This window comes from Amblyraja radiata, chromosome 41 (assembly GCF_010909765.2).
Source record: "Amblyraja radiata isolate CabotCenter1 chromosome 41, sAmbRad1.1.pri, whole genome shotgun sequence".
Lineage (NCBI taxonomy): Eukaryota > Metazoa > Chordata > Chondrichthyes > Rajiformes > Rajidae > Amblyraja > Amblyraja radiata.
In genome coordinates this window covers 10,787,218-10,806,432 of record NC_045996.1, presented here as the reverse complement: position 1 = coordinate 10,806,432, position 19,215 = coordinate 10,787,218, and the positions used below count along the sequence as shown (strand labels likewise).

At 45.5% G+C, this 19,215-nt stretch overlaps 1 protein-coding gene across 1 annotated transcript; it reads right to left on the bottom strand.

The window, feature by feature from the left end:
- Positions 1-1,864: 1,864 nt before the first annotated feature.
- Positions 1,865-14,106, bottom strand: nkpd1 (NTPase KAP family P-loop domain containing 1). Its single transcript, XM_033014245.1, has 3 exons — positions 13,894-14,106; positions 7,741-7,869; positions 1,865-3,681 (listed from the first exon to the last, which is right to left on the bottom strand). The coding sequence occupies exons 1-3, from the start codon at positions 13,934-13,936 to the stop codon at positions 2,027-2,029; spliced, it is 1,827 nt and encodes a 608-aa protein (XP_032870136.1). The 5' UTR covers positions 13,937-14,106; the 3' UTR covers positions 1,865-2,026.
- Between the last annotated feature and the right edge of the window lie 5,109 nt (positions 14,107-19,215).

The window sequence follows — 19,215 nt, the reverse complement described above, 5'->3', positions numbered from 1 at the left end:
CCAATGTCTACATTCAATATCCTGACTGATGAAGGCCAGTGTGCTGAAACCCATCTTGACAAACCTATCTACCTGTGATGAGACTTTCAGGGAACTATGTACCTGTATTCCAAGATCCAAATGTTCTGAATGAACCATGAAAGTCCCCACATCAGTCTGAAGAAGGGTCTCGACCCAAAATGTCACCTATTCCTGAGCTCCATAGATGCTGCCTCACCCGCTGAGTTTCTCCAGCATTTTTGTCTACCTTCGATTTTCCCAGCATCTGTAGTTCCTTCTTAAACATGAATACAACTCATGCTTTTTTTTCTCTTTTGCTGGACAGGATAATACAGTTGCCACCATGACTACAAGCAATTTCTGATTTACAATAACACTGCAATAGATGGTGTTCATCTTAGCATTGAGTAATTTCAAAATGATTGTACATGTTGAACAAAGTCACCTATAAACATAGAAACAACTATGAAAGCCCACGTGTTAATGCTGCAATCATGCACTTTATTTTATCCAACCCAACAATGCATCATTTAGTCTATTTCCCCCTCAGGCATTCACTAAGCTTCTCTGAAAACAAAACACTTTGTAGTATGCACCACATTCTCGTCACTATTAACTTTATATTTACAACTTCATAGTGTGCAGATCGCAAAATAATGGAAATTAGATTTAAAAAATAATTTCTTAGATAGCATTTGTGAAACAAATATAAAGATGGTTGAAATTCAGTGGTCTGCAGTCGATTACTTGGGACTGTGGGTGCTGATTTGATTGAAATTATGCACATGAATATCTATATGGGAAATGAGTCCAACTACCATATTATTGCATCAAGTGTAAGGTCCCTGCATGCGAGAAGGATGCAGAGGAGACAGATTGTAACATTTTACTGTTAACCCTTTATCATCATTAATTTTTATGCATATCTTTCATTCATTTGTTCTATATCTCGATATCATTGTCTATATCTCTTGTTTCCCTTTCCCCTGACGCTCAGTCTGAAGAAGGATCTCCTCCTCAATCTATTCCTTTTCTCCAAATATGCTACCTGAAACGCTGGGTTACTCCAGCTTTTTGTGTCTATCTTACTGTACAATATTAGTTTGACATCCGTGCTGTCGAATTGGAGTCAATAATGCACGCTCATGTTTTGTGCTCAGTTTGCACGGTTGACTCGACATTTAACTTCAGCAAGATCCTGTTAGACTGTGCATCGTGCATTAGTTGCGTTCGATAATTTGCTAATTGTTGCAAGAATTGTCACCATTTCTGAGCACCCAGGGAGTAATATAGCTGAACAAAGAATTGAATCTCAACTTGGTATTGCTGCTCTCTTGAGATGGATGCTTTGGTTGGCATCTTGCTTGGTATGAACCACGATGTGGAAAATAAGGAGGGGGTGTGCAGAGCACTAGAAGCACTAGAACTAGAAGGAGAAGGGGGACGTGGGGTGAAGGTTCGCACAGCAAGAGGTTCCATCCTAGAAGGGTTTTGAAGCTCCCATGTGCATCTCTGCATGGAGGAAAACTCTTCAGATATGGATCAGGTAGAATCAGATGAGGTTTTTTTTTACAGCAAGACATTGTAGACATCTGCACTTGAAGGTATACATTTTCTTGTTGATTATGCAATTAATTAAGTGCTTCCACAATACATGATGGGGTCAAGGAAAGAGCATTCACATCGCGGTCCTGTTTCCACCAATCTTTCCACCACCACGCATAAGAAGTGCCAGACAGACACCATTGTATGCAGAGGCTGAGAAGTATGTTCATCTCTGGCTCAACAACTTCGAATCTTGTGTGTGGACTCGATGAGAAGAAGACAATAAATGATCAGTTCATTGGAAAAACCTGTGTATTTATGCCGTACTCTGATCCCCGTGATTGTTGTATGTTCATGTCAGTGTGGCTGACCAGTCTGGAAGTATTCACGTTATTATTAAGTATTGAATTTTCTATCATTTCTTTTTAAACCATGAATTCTCTTTGGTTGGAGATGAAACTGTACTTCTGACTCCTATTGCTCATAAATTGCGTGCGAGAAGCAATTCCATCCTTCTTTTTAAAGATCGATCCAGATTAATTGTGTATGGAGTAATGGTTTTTGCATCGTTAACGGTGAATTTGTAACTCTCTGACAGAAATGCCTGAAAGATTTCTGGGTCACCATCCATTGCCAACAGCTTTTCAATTTTGGAGCGAATTGTCATGAACTTCTCCAAGGATTGTTCATAAACGGTCCACAGAAGCATGTTGTCGTCGGTGTCTTTTTCTTCGTTCAACATTTTCCTTTGCTCAGCATCTTCCCAACATTGCCAGATCCAACTGAGACGGCACGGCCAGTTGCTTGCTAAAACAATCCATGCAACCACTCTCTGAGGTGGAAAGGAGCTCATTGAGACGTTCCTCTCCACCATGAGCCCAATCATCACCGAGGTTATGTTAACTATCCTCTTCATTTGCAGGAAGTTCTCCTCGATGTACTGAAGGAGATGCCCATTTATGTCAGTTGTACACTGATAAGCCTGTTGAATATAACTACCTGCACTCAGTTTCACATCTCTTTGCTTGGAAGGTTGGTCGCTTTCAATGGAAACATTGATCAGTAGGTTGCTCTCAGAAGCATTTTTCCGAAATCTGCCCACAGAGGCTTTTGTAGGCAGTGGATTGTCATCCAAGAGGGCATTCTTGCCGTCTATTGCTTGTTGAAGGAATTTGAGCTTCGTCTGAATGTCCATTTTGGGGACAGAAAATGGTAGTGACACAATCCTGTTCAGATACCTGTAGCCATTTTCCCCAACGCCTTTGAGGTTACTAGAATTTTCCACGCAGTCTACAATAATGCTAGGATCAACGGCAAGTACTGAAATGAAAGGGGCTTCTGGATCTGAAAGAAGGATGTTCATAGCATCCAGGACTCCAACAATTTTATCTGGTGTGCATCTGTCCAAGCTCATGATTTTCATTACTACTCGAATCTTTCTTCGTTCAAAGACCTCCATGTAGTGGATGAAGTTTGTCAGGACCTTAACTTCTTGCTTCACGTCATTCATGAAGCCCAGCTGGCTGCTGAAGTCCGATTTATTCATGAGGGTCTGCATTTTTTCTTTCTGACTGACACAAATGTTCTTCCCCATCATGACCGAGTGCTTCATTGTCATGAGGGCGGAAATTCCAATTAAGCCAAAGCCAACGCCTTCTGCTGCTACAGTGTAATTACTTTTCATATCTCCTAAGGAGAAGCCGTTTATTAAGATGACTGTCCCAAGCACAATAGCTATCAGCAGAAGCAAAGTAAAAATAAGCCAGACCGGAATTCCAAGGATCCTTTTGGATACCCACTCACGGTCAGAAGTGGTTTTCAGAACGGCGTCTTGGTGACCAAGGGTCCTGACAATGCCTGTTGGGATGCATCCAAACTGGTTCTTAATGTCTTCACAGAGAGTGGTAATGAGTCCAGCCCACAACTTGTCACTTCCTGCGAACTGCCACGCACTGAACTGAATGAATATGAACCGGACGTTTTTCCTCTTTTCATGCCGCTCTGTTATTTGAGGTTTGAGGAAAAGCAAATGCCACAAAAGCGAAATAAATTCAAAACCAGAGGCTGCCCGTGGCCGCTCCTGGGATCTCTTTAATTCCTTCTTCTCTCGGTTAAGTGCTTCTACTTTCATTTGTTCTATAAAAGAAGGATGTCATTATCGACACACAGCTGCTTAATTTACAAATATAATAAATATAATTTTAATACTTTACATTTAAGGTCATATTTCTAATCCTAATCTAGAAAAGGGTAACCGCTGATGTTAACAGTGCTGTTAGATAACAATGCAGATCCTTACCAATGCCCAGACCTCAGCACCAAACCTCATAGAATAGGTCCAAATATTGATCAATTAAATAAATTGTAGGGGTGAAGAGACCAAGGTTTAGGGAGCCTTTGTAAATCTGAAGCCAATGGCAATAAAAGAGAAAAGGCTCACACAAAAGGAGGTGGCTGTGGTTATTGGTAGTACATTATCCCACATGGACATCACTGCAGGAGTCCCCCAGGGCAAAGCCTGGGCCTCACCCAACTGCTTCTCCTCCTCCCAGTGTAGGTCAGAGAGGAATGTGCAGTGATGGCAAATTCTGCAGCCTTGATCACACTCCCTTCATTCTTCACCAACACTCACAGTCACGAATATTACGTCAATTGAAGGCTGACTGATGGGTGACAGCACTAATTAACGCCTGTCATATCACAAGAATTTGGTCTTTGGCTGAGAATCTTGGTGCTAAGTATTATTGAGCACTCCATACACACCTTCAAACCTAGCATACAGTGTTTGAATTGTACTAAGCAACTCTGCATTGTGGCTAAGGAGCTAATCATTTACAGTATGCAACCGTCCAGCTACAGTATTGGGACATAACAGCCCAATATGTTTGACCAATAGTTCATACGTTATATAAGCAGAATTTCTGGGAAGCCTGGGTTTCAGCAACTAAGTTACAGAGAAAGGTTGAATAAGTTAGGTCTTTATTTTTTGGAGCGCAGAAAGTTAAGGGGGAACTTGATGGAGGTCTTTAAAATGATGAGAGGGATAGACAGAGTTGACGTTGATAAGCTTTTCCCATTGAGAGTAGGGAAGATTCAAACAAGAGGACATGACTTCAGAATTAAGGGACAGAAGTTTAGGGGTAACATGAGGGGGAACTTCTTTACTCAGAGAGTGGTAGCTGTGTGGAATGAGCTTCCAGTGGAAGTGGTGGAGGCAGGTTCGATTTTATCATTTAAAAATAAATTGGATAGGTATATGGATGGGAAAGGAATGGAGGGTTATGGTCTGAGTGCAGGTAGATGGGACTAGGGGAAAATAAGTGTTCGGCACGGACTTGTAGGGCCGAGATGGCCTGTTTCCGTGCTGTAATTGTTATATGGTTATATTATATGGTTATAATTAGGCCATTCGGCCCATCATATCTATTCAAGTTTCAAGATGGGTTTATTGTCACATGTACCATAAGGTACAGTGATATTGGAGTTACCATACAGCCACACCAAGTGAAAAGCAGTAAGAGACATAAAATAAAATTCAACATAAACATCCACCACAGCTACTCCCCACATTCCTCACTGTGATGGAAGGCAATAAAGTCCAATCTTCTCCGCGGAGGGGCTGTCGAACCATCCGCTGTCTAACCTGCTGGGTTCCTCCAGCATTTTTGTGTTTTATGCAATAAATTTTAAATCATCTCTTGGCTGTCAGTCTGTTCAGTGGAGTCTGACATGTGAAAGTTTAACAATAGTGTTTGTGAGGCAGTAGGAACTGGTTGTTAATGAGCACGCTTTGGTAACAGTTAGTCTGGATATTTAGGGAATGTAAAACAATTTATTCAACAAAGGTGGACAAAATTGCTGGAGAAACTCAGCGGGTGCGGCAGCATCTATGGAGCGAAGGAAATAGGCAACGTTTCGGCCCAAAACGTTGCCTATTTCCTTCGCTCCATAGATGCTGCCGCACCCGCTGAGTTTCTCCAGCAATTTTGTCTACCTTTGATTCTCCAGCGTCTGCAGTTCCTTCTTGAACAATATATTCAGCAAATTGCTCATTATTTCAAACTAAAATTTAAAAAAGAGCTTGTCTGATGTACATAATTACTCATCCAGAAAGAAGAACTAATAATTACTAATTCTATTTTATAAGCAAGTGGAACAGCATTCTTCCAGCTGGTTAGAAGTGCATGTGCGTGCACGCTTTCATTAACTGTGAACAGGGTGTGCCGATGGGACGCCCCCATGTTAAGGAATGGAGTACTTCAGTGTCACGTGTGACTCAGCACAGTGGGATTCTTTGCTGAATACCCAAGGTATACAAATAGCAGCCACCTACGCCACTGACAAAGTTACAAAGCACTCCGGCTCCTCCTTTTGTTCTCACCCTTTTGCACTCTAGGGTAGAGACCCCCCCAGCCTGCTCAACCTCTCCTTATAGCTCAGACCCTCAGATCTTGCTGAATGACTGGAATGGGCATTAAAGGGCCAGATGACTGATAAACTGCTCCTTATTAGGGGGACATTAATAACCTCATAATCGCATGGTGGAACCCTGAAGCGGTTATATGTTAGTTTGCAAAGTCTAACCGGAGTGTACAAAATGACCAACATGTTGGATTAGTCTAAACTGGTTTCAGCACCCAAACCATGGAGGAGGACAAGGCAACAGGTGGATGGGAACACATCACCTTAAGTTCTGTACGCCATCCAATTTAGAAATAAATTGCTGGTCTTTCATCATTCAGCCTAAATCTCACCATTCGTCCCCACGGTACTGTTTGAGCACCTTTCACCAGACGGATTGCAGTGATTCAGGAAGGGTCCCTGGTAGAACTGCTATCTCCTCAGCTCCAAGGATTGCTGCCGATCTCCAATGCTGTCCGTGAGCCCTTGCAAGCTCTGCCAGAGACAGTGTGGGTTTCCCCAAGGTGCTCCTGTCTTCATGGCAGGAACGGGGTACTGATTGAGGATGATCAGCCATGATCACATTGGGTGGCTTGAAGGGCCCAATGGCCTACTCCTGCACCTATTGTCTATTCCTCCCACATCCCAAAAATGTGCGGGTCAGTAGATTAATTATCGTTCTGAATCATTGTGAGAGTTAGAATTTTGGAGGAAATGATAGTTACATGGAGAGGATGAAATGGGATATGCATAAATGGGTGACTCAGGGTCAATCTGGACTTAATGGGCAATGGAGCCTTTTGTGTTGCTCTATGTCTCCATGCAGGCACGGAAATCGCTATCAAACATGCGGAGGACATAATTTCTTGGCGGCTGCACGCGCGCATCCGCACACGCACACACACGCACGCGAGGTTTTGGCCGTGGGCCCTGTGGACGGTAACATCGGGAGCTGACCTGTTTGGTGACCGACTCCGAACTCCATCAACAGCACCCTGAATCGTGGGGCTTGAATCGGCCCGTTCACGGGGTCTTTCATCGGCATCAACATCGGGAGCCTCAATCGCCTCGATGCAGCAGTTTGATCTTAAGCCGTGTCGGGCGTTGAAAGGCCCCGCGAATGGGCCGATTCAGCCCTTAGAAAGGGTCTGATAAAGTCCAGATTACAAAACATGGGGGGGATTGTCCCCCACCTCAAAGCATGGGATGAGACGTGTGTGTGTGTCCCCCCCCCCCCCCCCGTCCCCCGTCCCCCATCCCCCCCAGGATTTCCACCTCTGACTCCATGCAGCTCACCACCCCTTCTCTAGGGTGATTAGGGATTGGCAATAACGACTGTTTGGCATTCAAGCCCTGATCCCCCAAAATGAAAAAATTAAATTAAACCCTCATAGATAGATGGGCTGCTGTTGGAATGCATTCATTACCATTCTGATCACCCTGATGATCCAATTGTATTGCCACTTGGACTGCTTGTCACTTAAAGGATTACGATAAACTCAATCCACTGAAGTTTGATTTAAATTACATTGGCTGAATCTTAATGGAGGCTATCGGGATAGCAGAACTGGAGGTCAGTAGTGCCCACTGTCGAGATACTTTTGGCACCAATCCCATGGGATTGCATTTGACATTTTTTGTCAGTGATATGATACATAATCAATATTAATCACACATTTTATTATTTCCCAGTTGGTTGCATTAAGGGTAAGAATAAATGATATCCTACAAGCACAACAGGATTTGTTTTCAAATTAAAAAATGAAAGTGAATTCATGAATTGACTGAACTTACTTTCCACATTTTTCAGAAGGCAGTTGACTTCCGACCCCCACGGGGCATATAAGCCGATTGTCATTGGAGTGGAGACGTAACACAGGGTCTTGGCAAGGCAGCTTGCATAGCTGTCATATAGAGATCGGCCTGAAAAAGTTAATCCAGTAACATGGTTAATTAGTTGATGGTGGGAGGATGACCACTGCTTTATAGCTGATGGACAGACAATCCATCACCCAAACACCCCCCTGTCACTTGCCAGGCTTTGTCCTGCCCTGTCTCTCTTTTCCAGCATTCCCCTTCTCCCCCTCCTTCAATCAGTCCGAGGAAGGGTCCTGATCTGAATCATCTCTTGTCCGTTTGCTCCCCTGGTGCTGCCTGATCCCTTGAGTTCCTCCAGCACTTTTGTGCTTTGTTCAAGATTCAGGCATCTGCAGTTTCGTGTGTCTCTAACTAAACATTTGTTCCTGGTATCAGTGGCTGCGGCGTGTACCTCCACACTTGCCCTGTAATTACTTACCTAGCTTACTCCAACAGCATATCTGAAGCATGGATTCTTGACTCGGCAACATTGTAACCAGGAGACGGTGATTTTAACTCTAGAGTGAGCCCTGCATAGACAGAATATGACAGTCCCGCCATCCCGGGAATTAACCTTGTAAACCTACGCTGCACTCCCTCAATAGCAAGAATGTCCTTCCTCAAATTAGGGGACCAAAACTGCACACAATACTCCAGGTGTGGTCTCACTACAGAAGGACCTCTTTGCTCCTATATTCGATTCCTCGTGTTATAAAGGCCAACATGCCATTCGCTTTCTTCACTGCCTGCTGTACCTGCATGCTTACTTTCATAGACTGATGTACAAGGACCCCCAGATCCCGTTGTACTTCCCCTTTTCCCAACTTGACACCATTCCCAACACACGCCATTAATGTAGCGACTCGTTATGCCAGCTGTAGGTACTCGCGGCATCAGGTAAGTCGGGACGTTTTTTTACAGCCCGATAAAAAATGTCCACAAGTAAAAAAAATGGTCGGGATGAAAGAAATTGCAACTTTTTACTCGTAAGGAGGGCATCGAAATAGTCGTGGGAATTCGTAGACATACTCGCATGAGGTCGTGAACATATTCGTGGAAGGTCGTAGGAGTTCGTAGGTCACCACGATCTTGATTTTTTTTTTGATCCTTTAAACTCGGCAGAGGTTTTGGATTGTCGTGAAAGTGGGACAGGCCCTTCAGGAAGTCTCATTGGTTTCTCAGTGCTGAAAGTTTCATTCACCCACAACCAATTTATTTGTAGGTTTAGGTTTATTATTGACACATGTATCAAAGGTAGAGTGAGAAGCTTTGAGAAGCTTTGCTTTAGCACTGAGAAGCATGCTATCCTAACAGATGAGATATACCATTTAGAGGTACAATCAATTCAAACTCAAATACAATTCAAATGGGCAGCACGGTGGCACAGCGGTAGAGTTGCTACTTTACAGTGCTTACAGCGCCAGATCCAGGTTCCATCCCAACTATGGGTGCTGTCTGTACACAGATTGTACGTTCTCCCTGGGACAGCATGCGTTTTCTCCGAGATCTTCGCTTTCCTCACACACTCCAAAGACGTATAGGTTTGCAGTTTAATTGATTTGGTATAAATGTAAATTGTCCCTAGAGTGTATAGGATAGTGTTAAAATACGAGGATTGCTCTTTGCTGTGGACTCAGTGGTCCCAAGGACCTGTTTCCGCGCTGTATCTCAAAGCTAAACAATAGATAGAGGAAAGGGGAAGACACAGAGAGCAGACTATCATACTTTTTTTTTTTTTGCACAATCCGCTAGCTTTGCCACTTTTCATTTCTCTGCACATCTCGTATGCGTATGTGAGAAATAAACTTGATTTGGCATTATAGCGCACCAGTTCTTTAGACAAAGTCCAATGTCCTCAATGGGGTAGAGGTGAATCGAACAATACCCAAGCTTATGGAAGGACCATTCAGAAGCCTGATAACGGAGGGGAAAACCTGTTCCTGAGTCTTGTGGAGCGCAATTCAAAGCTTCTGTACCTTCTGCCAGATGGGAGCAGGGAGAAGAAGGAAAGACGGGCTGGGATAAATCAAGATTCAAGAGAGTTTATTGTCATGTGTCCCTGATAGGACAATGAAATTCTTGCTTTGCTTTCGCACACCAGAACATAGTGGGCACAAATACAGAACAGTCTTTGATTATGTTGGCTGCTTTGTAATTTTACTCTCATTATCGTATGTAGAAATTTCATCTCGGTTGCTTCTCAACGAAAACTGTTTGAAGGAGGATTAGTGAGTGCTTTGAAAGGGAGTTATTTCATGGAGCTGAGTAAAGAGTGACTGGGAGAGTTAGGTTACACTGGGCAGGACATTAAACTTTAGACTCTAGAGACACAGCATGGAAACAGACCCTTCGGCCCATCAAGTCCGTGCCGTACAGCGATCACCCCGTACACTAGTACTCTCCTACACACAAGGGTCAACATCAGTCTGAAGAAGGGTCTCGTCCGTTCCTTTGTTCCATAGATGCTGCCTCACCCGCTGAGCTTCTCCAGCATTTGTCCACCTAGGGTCAATTTATAACCTTCACAAAGACCAATTAGCCTACTCATCTGTATGTCTTTGGAATGTGGGAGGAAACCGGAGCCCCCCCGGAGAAAACCCACACGGTCACAGGGAGAAAGCACAAGCTCCCTACAGACAGCTCCCGTAGTCAGATGGAAGCTGGGTCTCCAGTGCTGTAAGGCAGCAACTGAAGCACTGTGCTGCCCCCAAAAAGGCTATGGGAGTGAGACGTCAGTAGTGTTACACTCGGAGTACATAAAAAACAACTTAAAATATTCAAGGTTACAATATAATGTTACAAGGTTACCATACAACTCAACGTAAAGGTGAAGGAGATTACTAAACCCATCTTTGTGGCATTGAAAACGTAACAAAATATTTACAGCAACTTAAATGATTCAAATTCATTCATTATCTGTAGTGCCTATGAATAATAACATATAGAACAACACATCACATGAATAGGCCCATCACCAATGAGATAAATAGTTCAGCACTGCTCTCTAGTTGTGGTAGGATGATTCAGTTTCTTGATAACAGCCGGGACAGTTTCTTCCCAGCTGTTATCAGGCAACTGAATCACCCTACCACAATCAGAAAGCAGTGCTGAACTATCTATCTCATTGGTGACCCTTGGACTATCCTTGATCGGACTTTGCTGGCTTTACCTTGCACCAAACGTTATTCCCTTATCATGTATCTATACACTGTAAATGATTCGATTGTAATCGTGTATTGTCTTTCTGCTGACTGGAGACCACGCAATAACAGCTTTTCACTGTACCTCGGTACACGTGACAACAGGGCTGCCAACTCTCACGCTTTGAGCGTGAGACTCACGCCCTCAAGCAAACTCTCACGCTCATCAGAAATTTCTCACGCTCAGTGGTGATAAATTTTGTGATCAACGAAGATTTCAAAGCTCGGATAAACTGCCTGGTCCGCGGGTGTTGGAGAGCCGGGGCTGCGGGAGGGATGGGAGCAGAACCAGCAGCGGGAACAGATGCGGGACGGGCGAGTGTTTGCCCGGGTCGGCGTGTCGCTCGCTGCAGCTCCGGCCATGGAGCACTCCGGACAGTGCATGTCCCGGGCGTCGGAGGCGTCGCGCCGCTGCCGCTGCCGCCAGAGTCTCTGTGCCGAAGGGACAGACTCTCAAAGGGAGGTGGAGAGAGAGAGAGAGGGGAAGGAGACAGGGAGACGGGGGGGGGGGGGGGGGGGGGGAGAGAGAGGCAGGTGAGAGGAGAGAGAGGGGAGAGACAGGCGGGGAGTGAATGGAGAGAGGGAGAGGGGGGGGAGTGAGAGGTAGGAGAGGGGGGGAAGTGAGAGGGAAGAGAGAGGGAAGAGAGAGGGGGTGGAGAGGGTAGGAGAGAATGTGAGAGAGAAGGGGAAGAGAGAGGGGTGGTAAAAGAGAGGGGAAAGAGAGAGATAGGGGGCAAAGAAAAAGAGATAGAGACAGGAGAAATAGAGGGGAGAGAGGGCAAGGGGAAGAGTGAGGTAGGGGGAGAAATGGGGAAGAGAGGAGGAGAGAGGGGGGAAGAGATGTGAGAGGAGAGACAGAGAGAGGGGAAAGAGAGGGGAGAGTGTGTGGAGAGGGGGAGGGAGAAAGAGGTTGGGGAAGCGAGGGGGAGAGAGGAGAGAAGGAGGAGAGAGAAGAGGGGGGGAGAGAGGGGGAGAGAGAGTTAGAGGGGAGAGAGGGGGGAGAGAGAGAGGAGAGGGGACAAGAGAGAGGGGGAAGAGTTAGGTGGGAGGGAGAGAGGGGGGAAAGAGAGAGGAGAGAGGAGGGGAAAGAGAGGGGGGAGAGAGAGAAGAGAGGGAAGGGGAGAGAGTGAGAAGGGGAGACGGGAGAGAGGGAATGAGAGGAGAGGGAGAGAGGAGAAAGAGAGGGGGAGGGGATAGATAGAGGGGGGGTTGAGAGGAGAGAGAGCGGAAGGAATGGGGGAGAGAGAGAGAGAGTCTCTGTGTCGAATTTGCCCAGGTGACCGGCAGGGATCAGGCTGCGGCTCGGTGCATCCTGGAGGACAACCAATGGCTGCTGGAAGTAACTACCAAGCACTGGGTAGAAACGGTGGAAGGTAGTGGACTTCAAATGGGGGTGGTTGGATAAAGCATCCTGCTTGCCTGCTAGATTTTCACTTACTGTAACTGCAGGAAAAATGTTCTCGATGTTGGGGCGTTCAGAACCATGGGTCACAGTTTAAGAATAAAGGGGGGGGGGGCAGTTAGGACTGAGATGAGGACAAACTTTCTTCGCGTAGAGAGTTGTGAATCTGTGGAATCCTCTGCCATAGAAGGCAGTGCAGGCCAATTCACTGGATGTTTTCAAGAGAGAGTTACATTTAGTTCTTGGGGCTAACGACATCAAGGGATATGGGGAAAAAACAGGAAAGAGGTACTGATTTTAGATGAATAGCCATGATCATATTGAATGGCAGTGCTGGCTCGAAGGGCCGAATGGCCTATTCCTGCACCTATTTTCTATGTTTCTATGCTTGAGTATATGGCAATAAAACTCGATCACTTGATTTTGAAGCATTCATGCATGGCGGAGGTATAATGTAGTCATAGAGTGATACAGTGTGAAAACAGGCCCTTCGGCGCAACATGCCCACACCCGCCAACATGTCCCAGCTAGACTACCTGCTTTTGGTACATACCTCCAAACCTGTCCTATCCATGTATCAGTCTAACTTTTTCTTAAATGTTGGGATGGTCCCTGCCTCAACTACCTCCTCTGGCAGCTTGTTCCATACACCCATCACCCTTTGTGTGGATAAAGTTACCCCTTAAAAAGTTACCTCTTAAAAATAATTCATACAAAAAACATTGAAATCATACTTCTACAGTGCACTAAAACATGATTTTAATACATCAAATTCCAAAATGTTCCTACCCTTCTTCCACACCCTCTCCCCACTCGGTTGCTCCACTCCCTCACCGGGTAGCCCCAAGGCCAGTGATCAGTGATCGCACAGCCTCCCCCCTTTCAAAAACGCTCCAATCCAATTTAAAGCATATATATTGCATTCAAGTGTAAGTTATAAGACTCGCTACAATATGCACCATATTGCACAATTTCAAGCTGAAAAATGCAAATGCTCCGTTCCAACCCTCCTCCCACCCCCTCCCCTCCCCCCCCCCCCCCCCCCCCCCCCCCCCGGTCGCGATGCTCCCTCGGGCTTGGTCTCTCGCAAATTTCTCACTCCCAACTCTCACCCAATGTTGGCAGCCCTGTGGCAATAAACTAAAGATAGGCACAAAATGCTGGAGGAAGTTTGCGGGGCAGGCAGCATCTCTGGGGAGAAGGAATGGGTGACGTCTTGTGTCAAGACCCTTCTTCAGACTCCTGAAGACAAACTAAACTGAACTACAGCTCATAGTGTCTGTGCCGAAGCTGATGCCATGATATGATAACCACAAGTAACAGTCAACAGATTTGTTCTGTGAGAGTTCAAATAGAAACTAAAATTACCTGTGTAGGTAAGATTTGAGCTCAAACAACAGGCAGTTATTAACCACGGTGAATTGGCTACCCAACCTGCTCCAATAGCACAATTACATTTTCCAAGCCAGATTTGAAGCATTTTCTTACCATTGCATTCAGCGTCGGACATCCTTGCTTGTGCCGCCTCCATTTGAAGTGAACGAAAGCAAAAGTGAATACAAGTGAGAGGCAATTTCTGTAAATCGAGAATCTCAACTTCCGTTTGTGATCGGCGGATGCAGTCTCTGAATGATGTGTAAATAGTTGGTTCTACCTGAGTTGCAGCTTACAAACACTCAGAAGAGGTGTGGCAAATTGTCAGGTTAATGTCACAGCAAGTTATCACCTTGCTTCTTTGATATTATTGAATAACAAATATTGGATTTATGACACCCAATTGGTACAAACAAGTTTTCGAAAGACCAATGGGATGAGTTTGTCGTGTGGCGTGCGCAGCCTAAAGTTGTTGGACAACTTGTCCTATTTGATCTTCCGTTTGTGCACGTCGAGTTGATTGCATTAGTCGAAACAGGGCGGACCACGTGAAGGTTGCAATCTTCCACCCCGGTTTGCAAGCTGTTGCAGAGCTACAGGCATCTTTAGTGTAGGAAGGAACTGCAGATGCTGGTTTACACCGAAGCTAGACTCAGAATGCTGGAGTAACTCAGCGGGACAAGCAGCATCTGTTTCAGGTCGAGACCCTACTTCAGGTTTGAAGAAGAGATCTCGACCCGAAACGTCACCCATCCCTTCTATCCAGAGATGCTGCCTGTCCCGCTGAGTTATTCCAGCATTTTATGTCTATCTTCTATGCAGGCGTCTTTTGCTGTAGGGGAACAGAGTACGGTATTTCTAAATGCCTTCTCTCTCCATCCCCGGGACTCATTCAGGCCAAGCAGAACTGGGAGCGTTGAGAAGACTCCCTTGCTCAGTGAGACCGGCTGGCAGAAACTCTTCCCAAACATAGATAAAAGTGCTGGAGAAACTCAGCGGGTGCAGCAGCATCTATGAAGCGAAGGAAATAGGCAACGTTTCGGGCTGAAACGTTGCCTATTTCCTTCGCTCCATAGATGCTGCTGCACCCGCTGAGTTTCTCCAGCACTTTTGTCTATCTTCGATTTTCCAGCATCTGCAGTTCCTTCTTAAACTCTTCCCAAACATGTTCACTCTCCAGTCACTGCTGCTTCTGTATTCCTCTCCTGCGTACTGTTTCTGTTCATTTCCAAATTACGAATAATTTGGGTTACGAGCTGTAGTTGTCAGGAACAAATCCTTGTCGTAATGGTGGAGACTACCTCTACTCCATTTGAAGCCTAATCTGTGATCCATTACTATTTAGCCAAACTTATTTTCATTCATCTTCTGGGATCTGAGTGACTCTGGAAAGACCCATCACTTTGAGAAGGTGATGTTGAGCCGTCCTCTTGAGCCACTGCAGTCCTTCTAGTGAAGGTGTTCCTTCAATGCCATTGTGAAGGGGAGCCCCAGATATATTGTTGTAGAGCAGTGAAACATAGAACAGCAGTGTTGGAGGAGCAGCAATCAATTTCCAAGGAAGCTGGTAGACATAAATGCTGGAGAAACTCAGCGGGTGGGCAGCATCTATGGAGCGAAGGAATAGGCGACGTTTCGGGTCGAGACCCTTCTTCAGACTGATGTGGAGGTGGGGGGGGCGGGAAGAAGAGGCGGAGACATTAGGCTGTGGGAGAGCTGGGAAGGGGAGGGGAAGGAGAGAAAAAGTCAGGACTACCTGAAATTGGAGAAGTCAATGTTCATACCGCTGGGGTGTAATCTGCCCAAGTGAAATATGAGGTGCTGCTCCTCCAATTTGCAGTGGTACTCACTCTGGCCATGGAGGAGGCCCAGGACTGAAAGGTCGGATTCGGAATGGGAGGGGGAGTTGAAGTGCTGAGCCACCGGGAGATCAGGTTGGTTATTGCTAACCGAGCGGAGGTGTTGGGCGAAGCGATCGGCAAGCCTACGCTTGGTCTCACCGATGCAGATCAGCTGACAGCTAGAGCAGCGGATGCAATAGATGAGGTTGGAAGAGGTGCAGGTGAACCTCTGCCTCACCTGGAAAGACTGCTTGGGTCCTTGGATGGAAGCTGGGTGACCTGGTGGGGTGTATGTATTGTGCGTGCAGTGTACGTTTAAAACTAATGCCCCTGTTTGAGTTCTTTATGGCTGTGACTCGTTAAAATAGATATGGGGGAACAGTGGATGTGATGTCTTTGGATCTTTGGAAGGCATTGGATAAGGTCGCATGTAAGAAGCCCAGGTTTTTGGACAGTTGTAATTTAGTTTAGTTTAGTTTAGAGATACAGCGTAGAAACAGGCCCTTCGGCCCACCGAGTCCATGCTAACCTATGTTCTCCACACACTAACACTATCCTACACACACTAGGGGCAATTTACAATTTTACCAAGCCAATTAACCTACAAACCTGTGCATCTTTGGAGTGTGGGAGGTAACCGGAGCACTTGCTGCAAACCCAAGCAGGTTATGGACTATTGTCTATTGTCTATTGTCTATGGGAGGAAGGTACAAACTTTATTCACACAAGATGAATGGCAGTAGACCATTGGAAAGTAATTACCCAGATTAGATTTATCTTGCCCGTTTTTGGCAATGACTTACCTAGAAAATGTATTATCAGTGCTGTATGTTTAATCTGGATGGGTATAATAATAATAATAATAATAATAATAAATTTTATTTATGGGCGCCTTTCAAGAGTCTCAAGGACACCTTACAAAAATTTAGCAAGTAGAGGAAAAACATGTAAGGGGAATGAAATAAATAGTAGAGACATGACTAGTACACAAATTAAAGACAGAATTCAATTCAAAATGAGGCAATTCAAGCACAGATGAAAAGGGAGGGGGACTTGGGGCTAAGGATAGGCAGAGGTGAAGAGATGGGTCTTGAGGCGGGACTGGAAGATGGTGAGGGACACGGAATTGCGGATCAGTTGGGGGAGGGAGTTCCAGAGCCTGGGAACTGCCCTGGAGAAGGCTCTGTCCCCAAAACTGCGGAGGTTGGACTTGTGGATGGAGAGGAGACCGGCTGATGTGGATCTGAGGGACCGTGAGGGTTGGTAGGGGGAGAGGAGGTCAGTGAGATATGGGGGGGGGGGCAGATGGTGGAGGGCTTTGTGGGTGAGGACCAGGATTTTGTAGGTGATCCGGTGGGAGATGGGAAGCCAGTGAAGTTGTTTGAGGACTGGAGTGATGTGATGCCAGGATTTGGTGTGGGTGATGAGTCGGGCGGCTGCGTTCTGGACCAGTTGGAGTCAGTTGATGTAGGTGGAGCTGATGCCAAGGAGAAGTGAGTTGCAGTAGTCCAGTCGGGAGGAGATGAAGGCATGGATGAGTCTTTCAGCAGCAGGCGGTGTGAGAGAGGGTCTGAGTTTGGCGATGTTGCGGAGGTGAAAGAAGGAGGTTTTAATGACATATGCATTTCCAGTAGACTTTTCACCACCTCTGCATGCACTCCCCAGCTATCCTTCATTCTGCATCCTATCTAAGTTACCATTACCTCATGCTTTTTTAATCCTTCCAACTAAAATATATCACTTCATGCATTAATTTGATATACTTTGTGTTTTCCCATTTCACAATTTTTTCCATTACCTCTCAGTCTGAAGTTATGATCTGTTAGATCCTGGATTTGTCACTAAAAGCAGTAATCTTAGTGCTTGGGAATGTGCGGTATATTTAACACCAGCTGGAGAACTAATAATTTACTTCCATTCCAGACTATTTTGAACCTTTGCTGATGCTGTTCCTTTCACTTTGTGGACTTCAGCTTCACCAAGTTATCTCTTAAGTAATTTAGTTTAGAGATAAATAGAAGATTGAGGGGGGATCTTATAGAAATTTACAAAATTCTTAAGGGGTTGGACAGGCTAGATGCAGGAAAATTGTTCCCGATGTTGGGGAAGTCCAGAACAAGGGGTCACAGTTTAAGGATAAGGGGGAAGTCTTTTAGGACCGAGATGAGAATATTGTTTTTCACACAAAGAGTGGTGAATCTGTGGAATCCTCTGCCACAGAAAGTAGTTGAGGCCAGTTCATTGGCTATATTTAAGAGGGAGTTAGATGTGGCCCTTGTGGTTAAAGGGATCAGGGGGTATGGAGGGAAGGCAGGTACAGGATACTGAGTAGGATGATCAGCCATGATCATATTGAATGGCGGTGCAGACTCGAAGGGCCGAATGGCCTACTCCTGCACCTAATTTCTATGTTTCTATGTAAGTGTGGAAACAGGCCCTTTGGCCCACCGAGTCCATGCCAACTAGTTCTGTGTTAGAAATAAAGAACTGAAGATGCTGGTTTATGCCAAAGATAAACACAAAGTTCTGGAGTAACTCAACAGGTCAGTCTGAAGATGGGTCCCAACCCGAAATGTCACCTATCCTTTTTCTCCAGAGATGCTGCCTCACCCGCTGCGTTACTCCAGCACTTTGTGTCTATCTTAGGCTGTAGGTTATCCCATTTTTGTATCCTACACACTGAGGGCAGTTTACAATTCTGTCAACATGTTGGACGATGACAGAAGCCAACAGCGAGCTACGTCGTCTGACACACGAGCGAACGAACAGACGGCAATTGACCTCCAAACCCGCACGTTTTTGGAATGTGGGAGGAAAGTGGAACACCCAGAGAAAACCCACACAGTCACAGGGAGAACATACAAACTCCGTACTGACAGCACCTGTAGTCAGGATCGAACCCGTGTCTCTTGCGCTGTGAGGCAGGAGCTCTATCTCTGCGCCACTGTGCCGCCCATGTTTATCAAGTGGTTTTCGTAAATTTGTATACACATCAGCACACTGCCATCAACGACACATTTACTTTGTGGAGGAAGCAGTCAAATAAATGGCTTTAACAAATCTATTCTCAATCCATTTATTTTCTCAGACTTTCAACACTATCTAATTTGAGGAAGGACATCCTTGTGATTGAGGCAGTGCAGCGTAGGTTCACGAGATTGATCCCTGGGATGGCGGGACTGTCATATGAGGAAAGATTGAAAAGACTAGGCTTGGATTCACTGGAGTTTAGAAAGATGAGGGGGATCTTCTAGAAACATATAAAATTATAAAAGGACTGGACAAGCTAGATGCAGGAAAATGTTCCCAATGTTGGGCGAGTCCAGAACCAGGGGCCACAGTCTTAGAATAAATGGGAGGTCTTTAAGACTGAGGTGAGAAAAAAACTTTTTCACCCAGAGAGTTGTGAATTTATGGAATTCCCTTCCACAGAGGGCAGTGGAGGCCAAGTCAATGGATCGATTTAAGAGAGAGTTAGATAGAGCTCTAGGGGCTAGTGGAGTCAAGGGATATGGGGAGAAGGCAGGCACGGGTTATTGATAGGGGACGGTTAGCCATGATCACAATGAATGGCGGTGCTGGCTCGAAGGGCCAA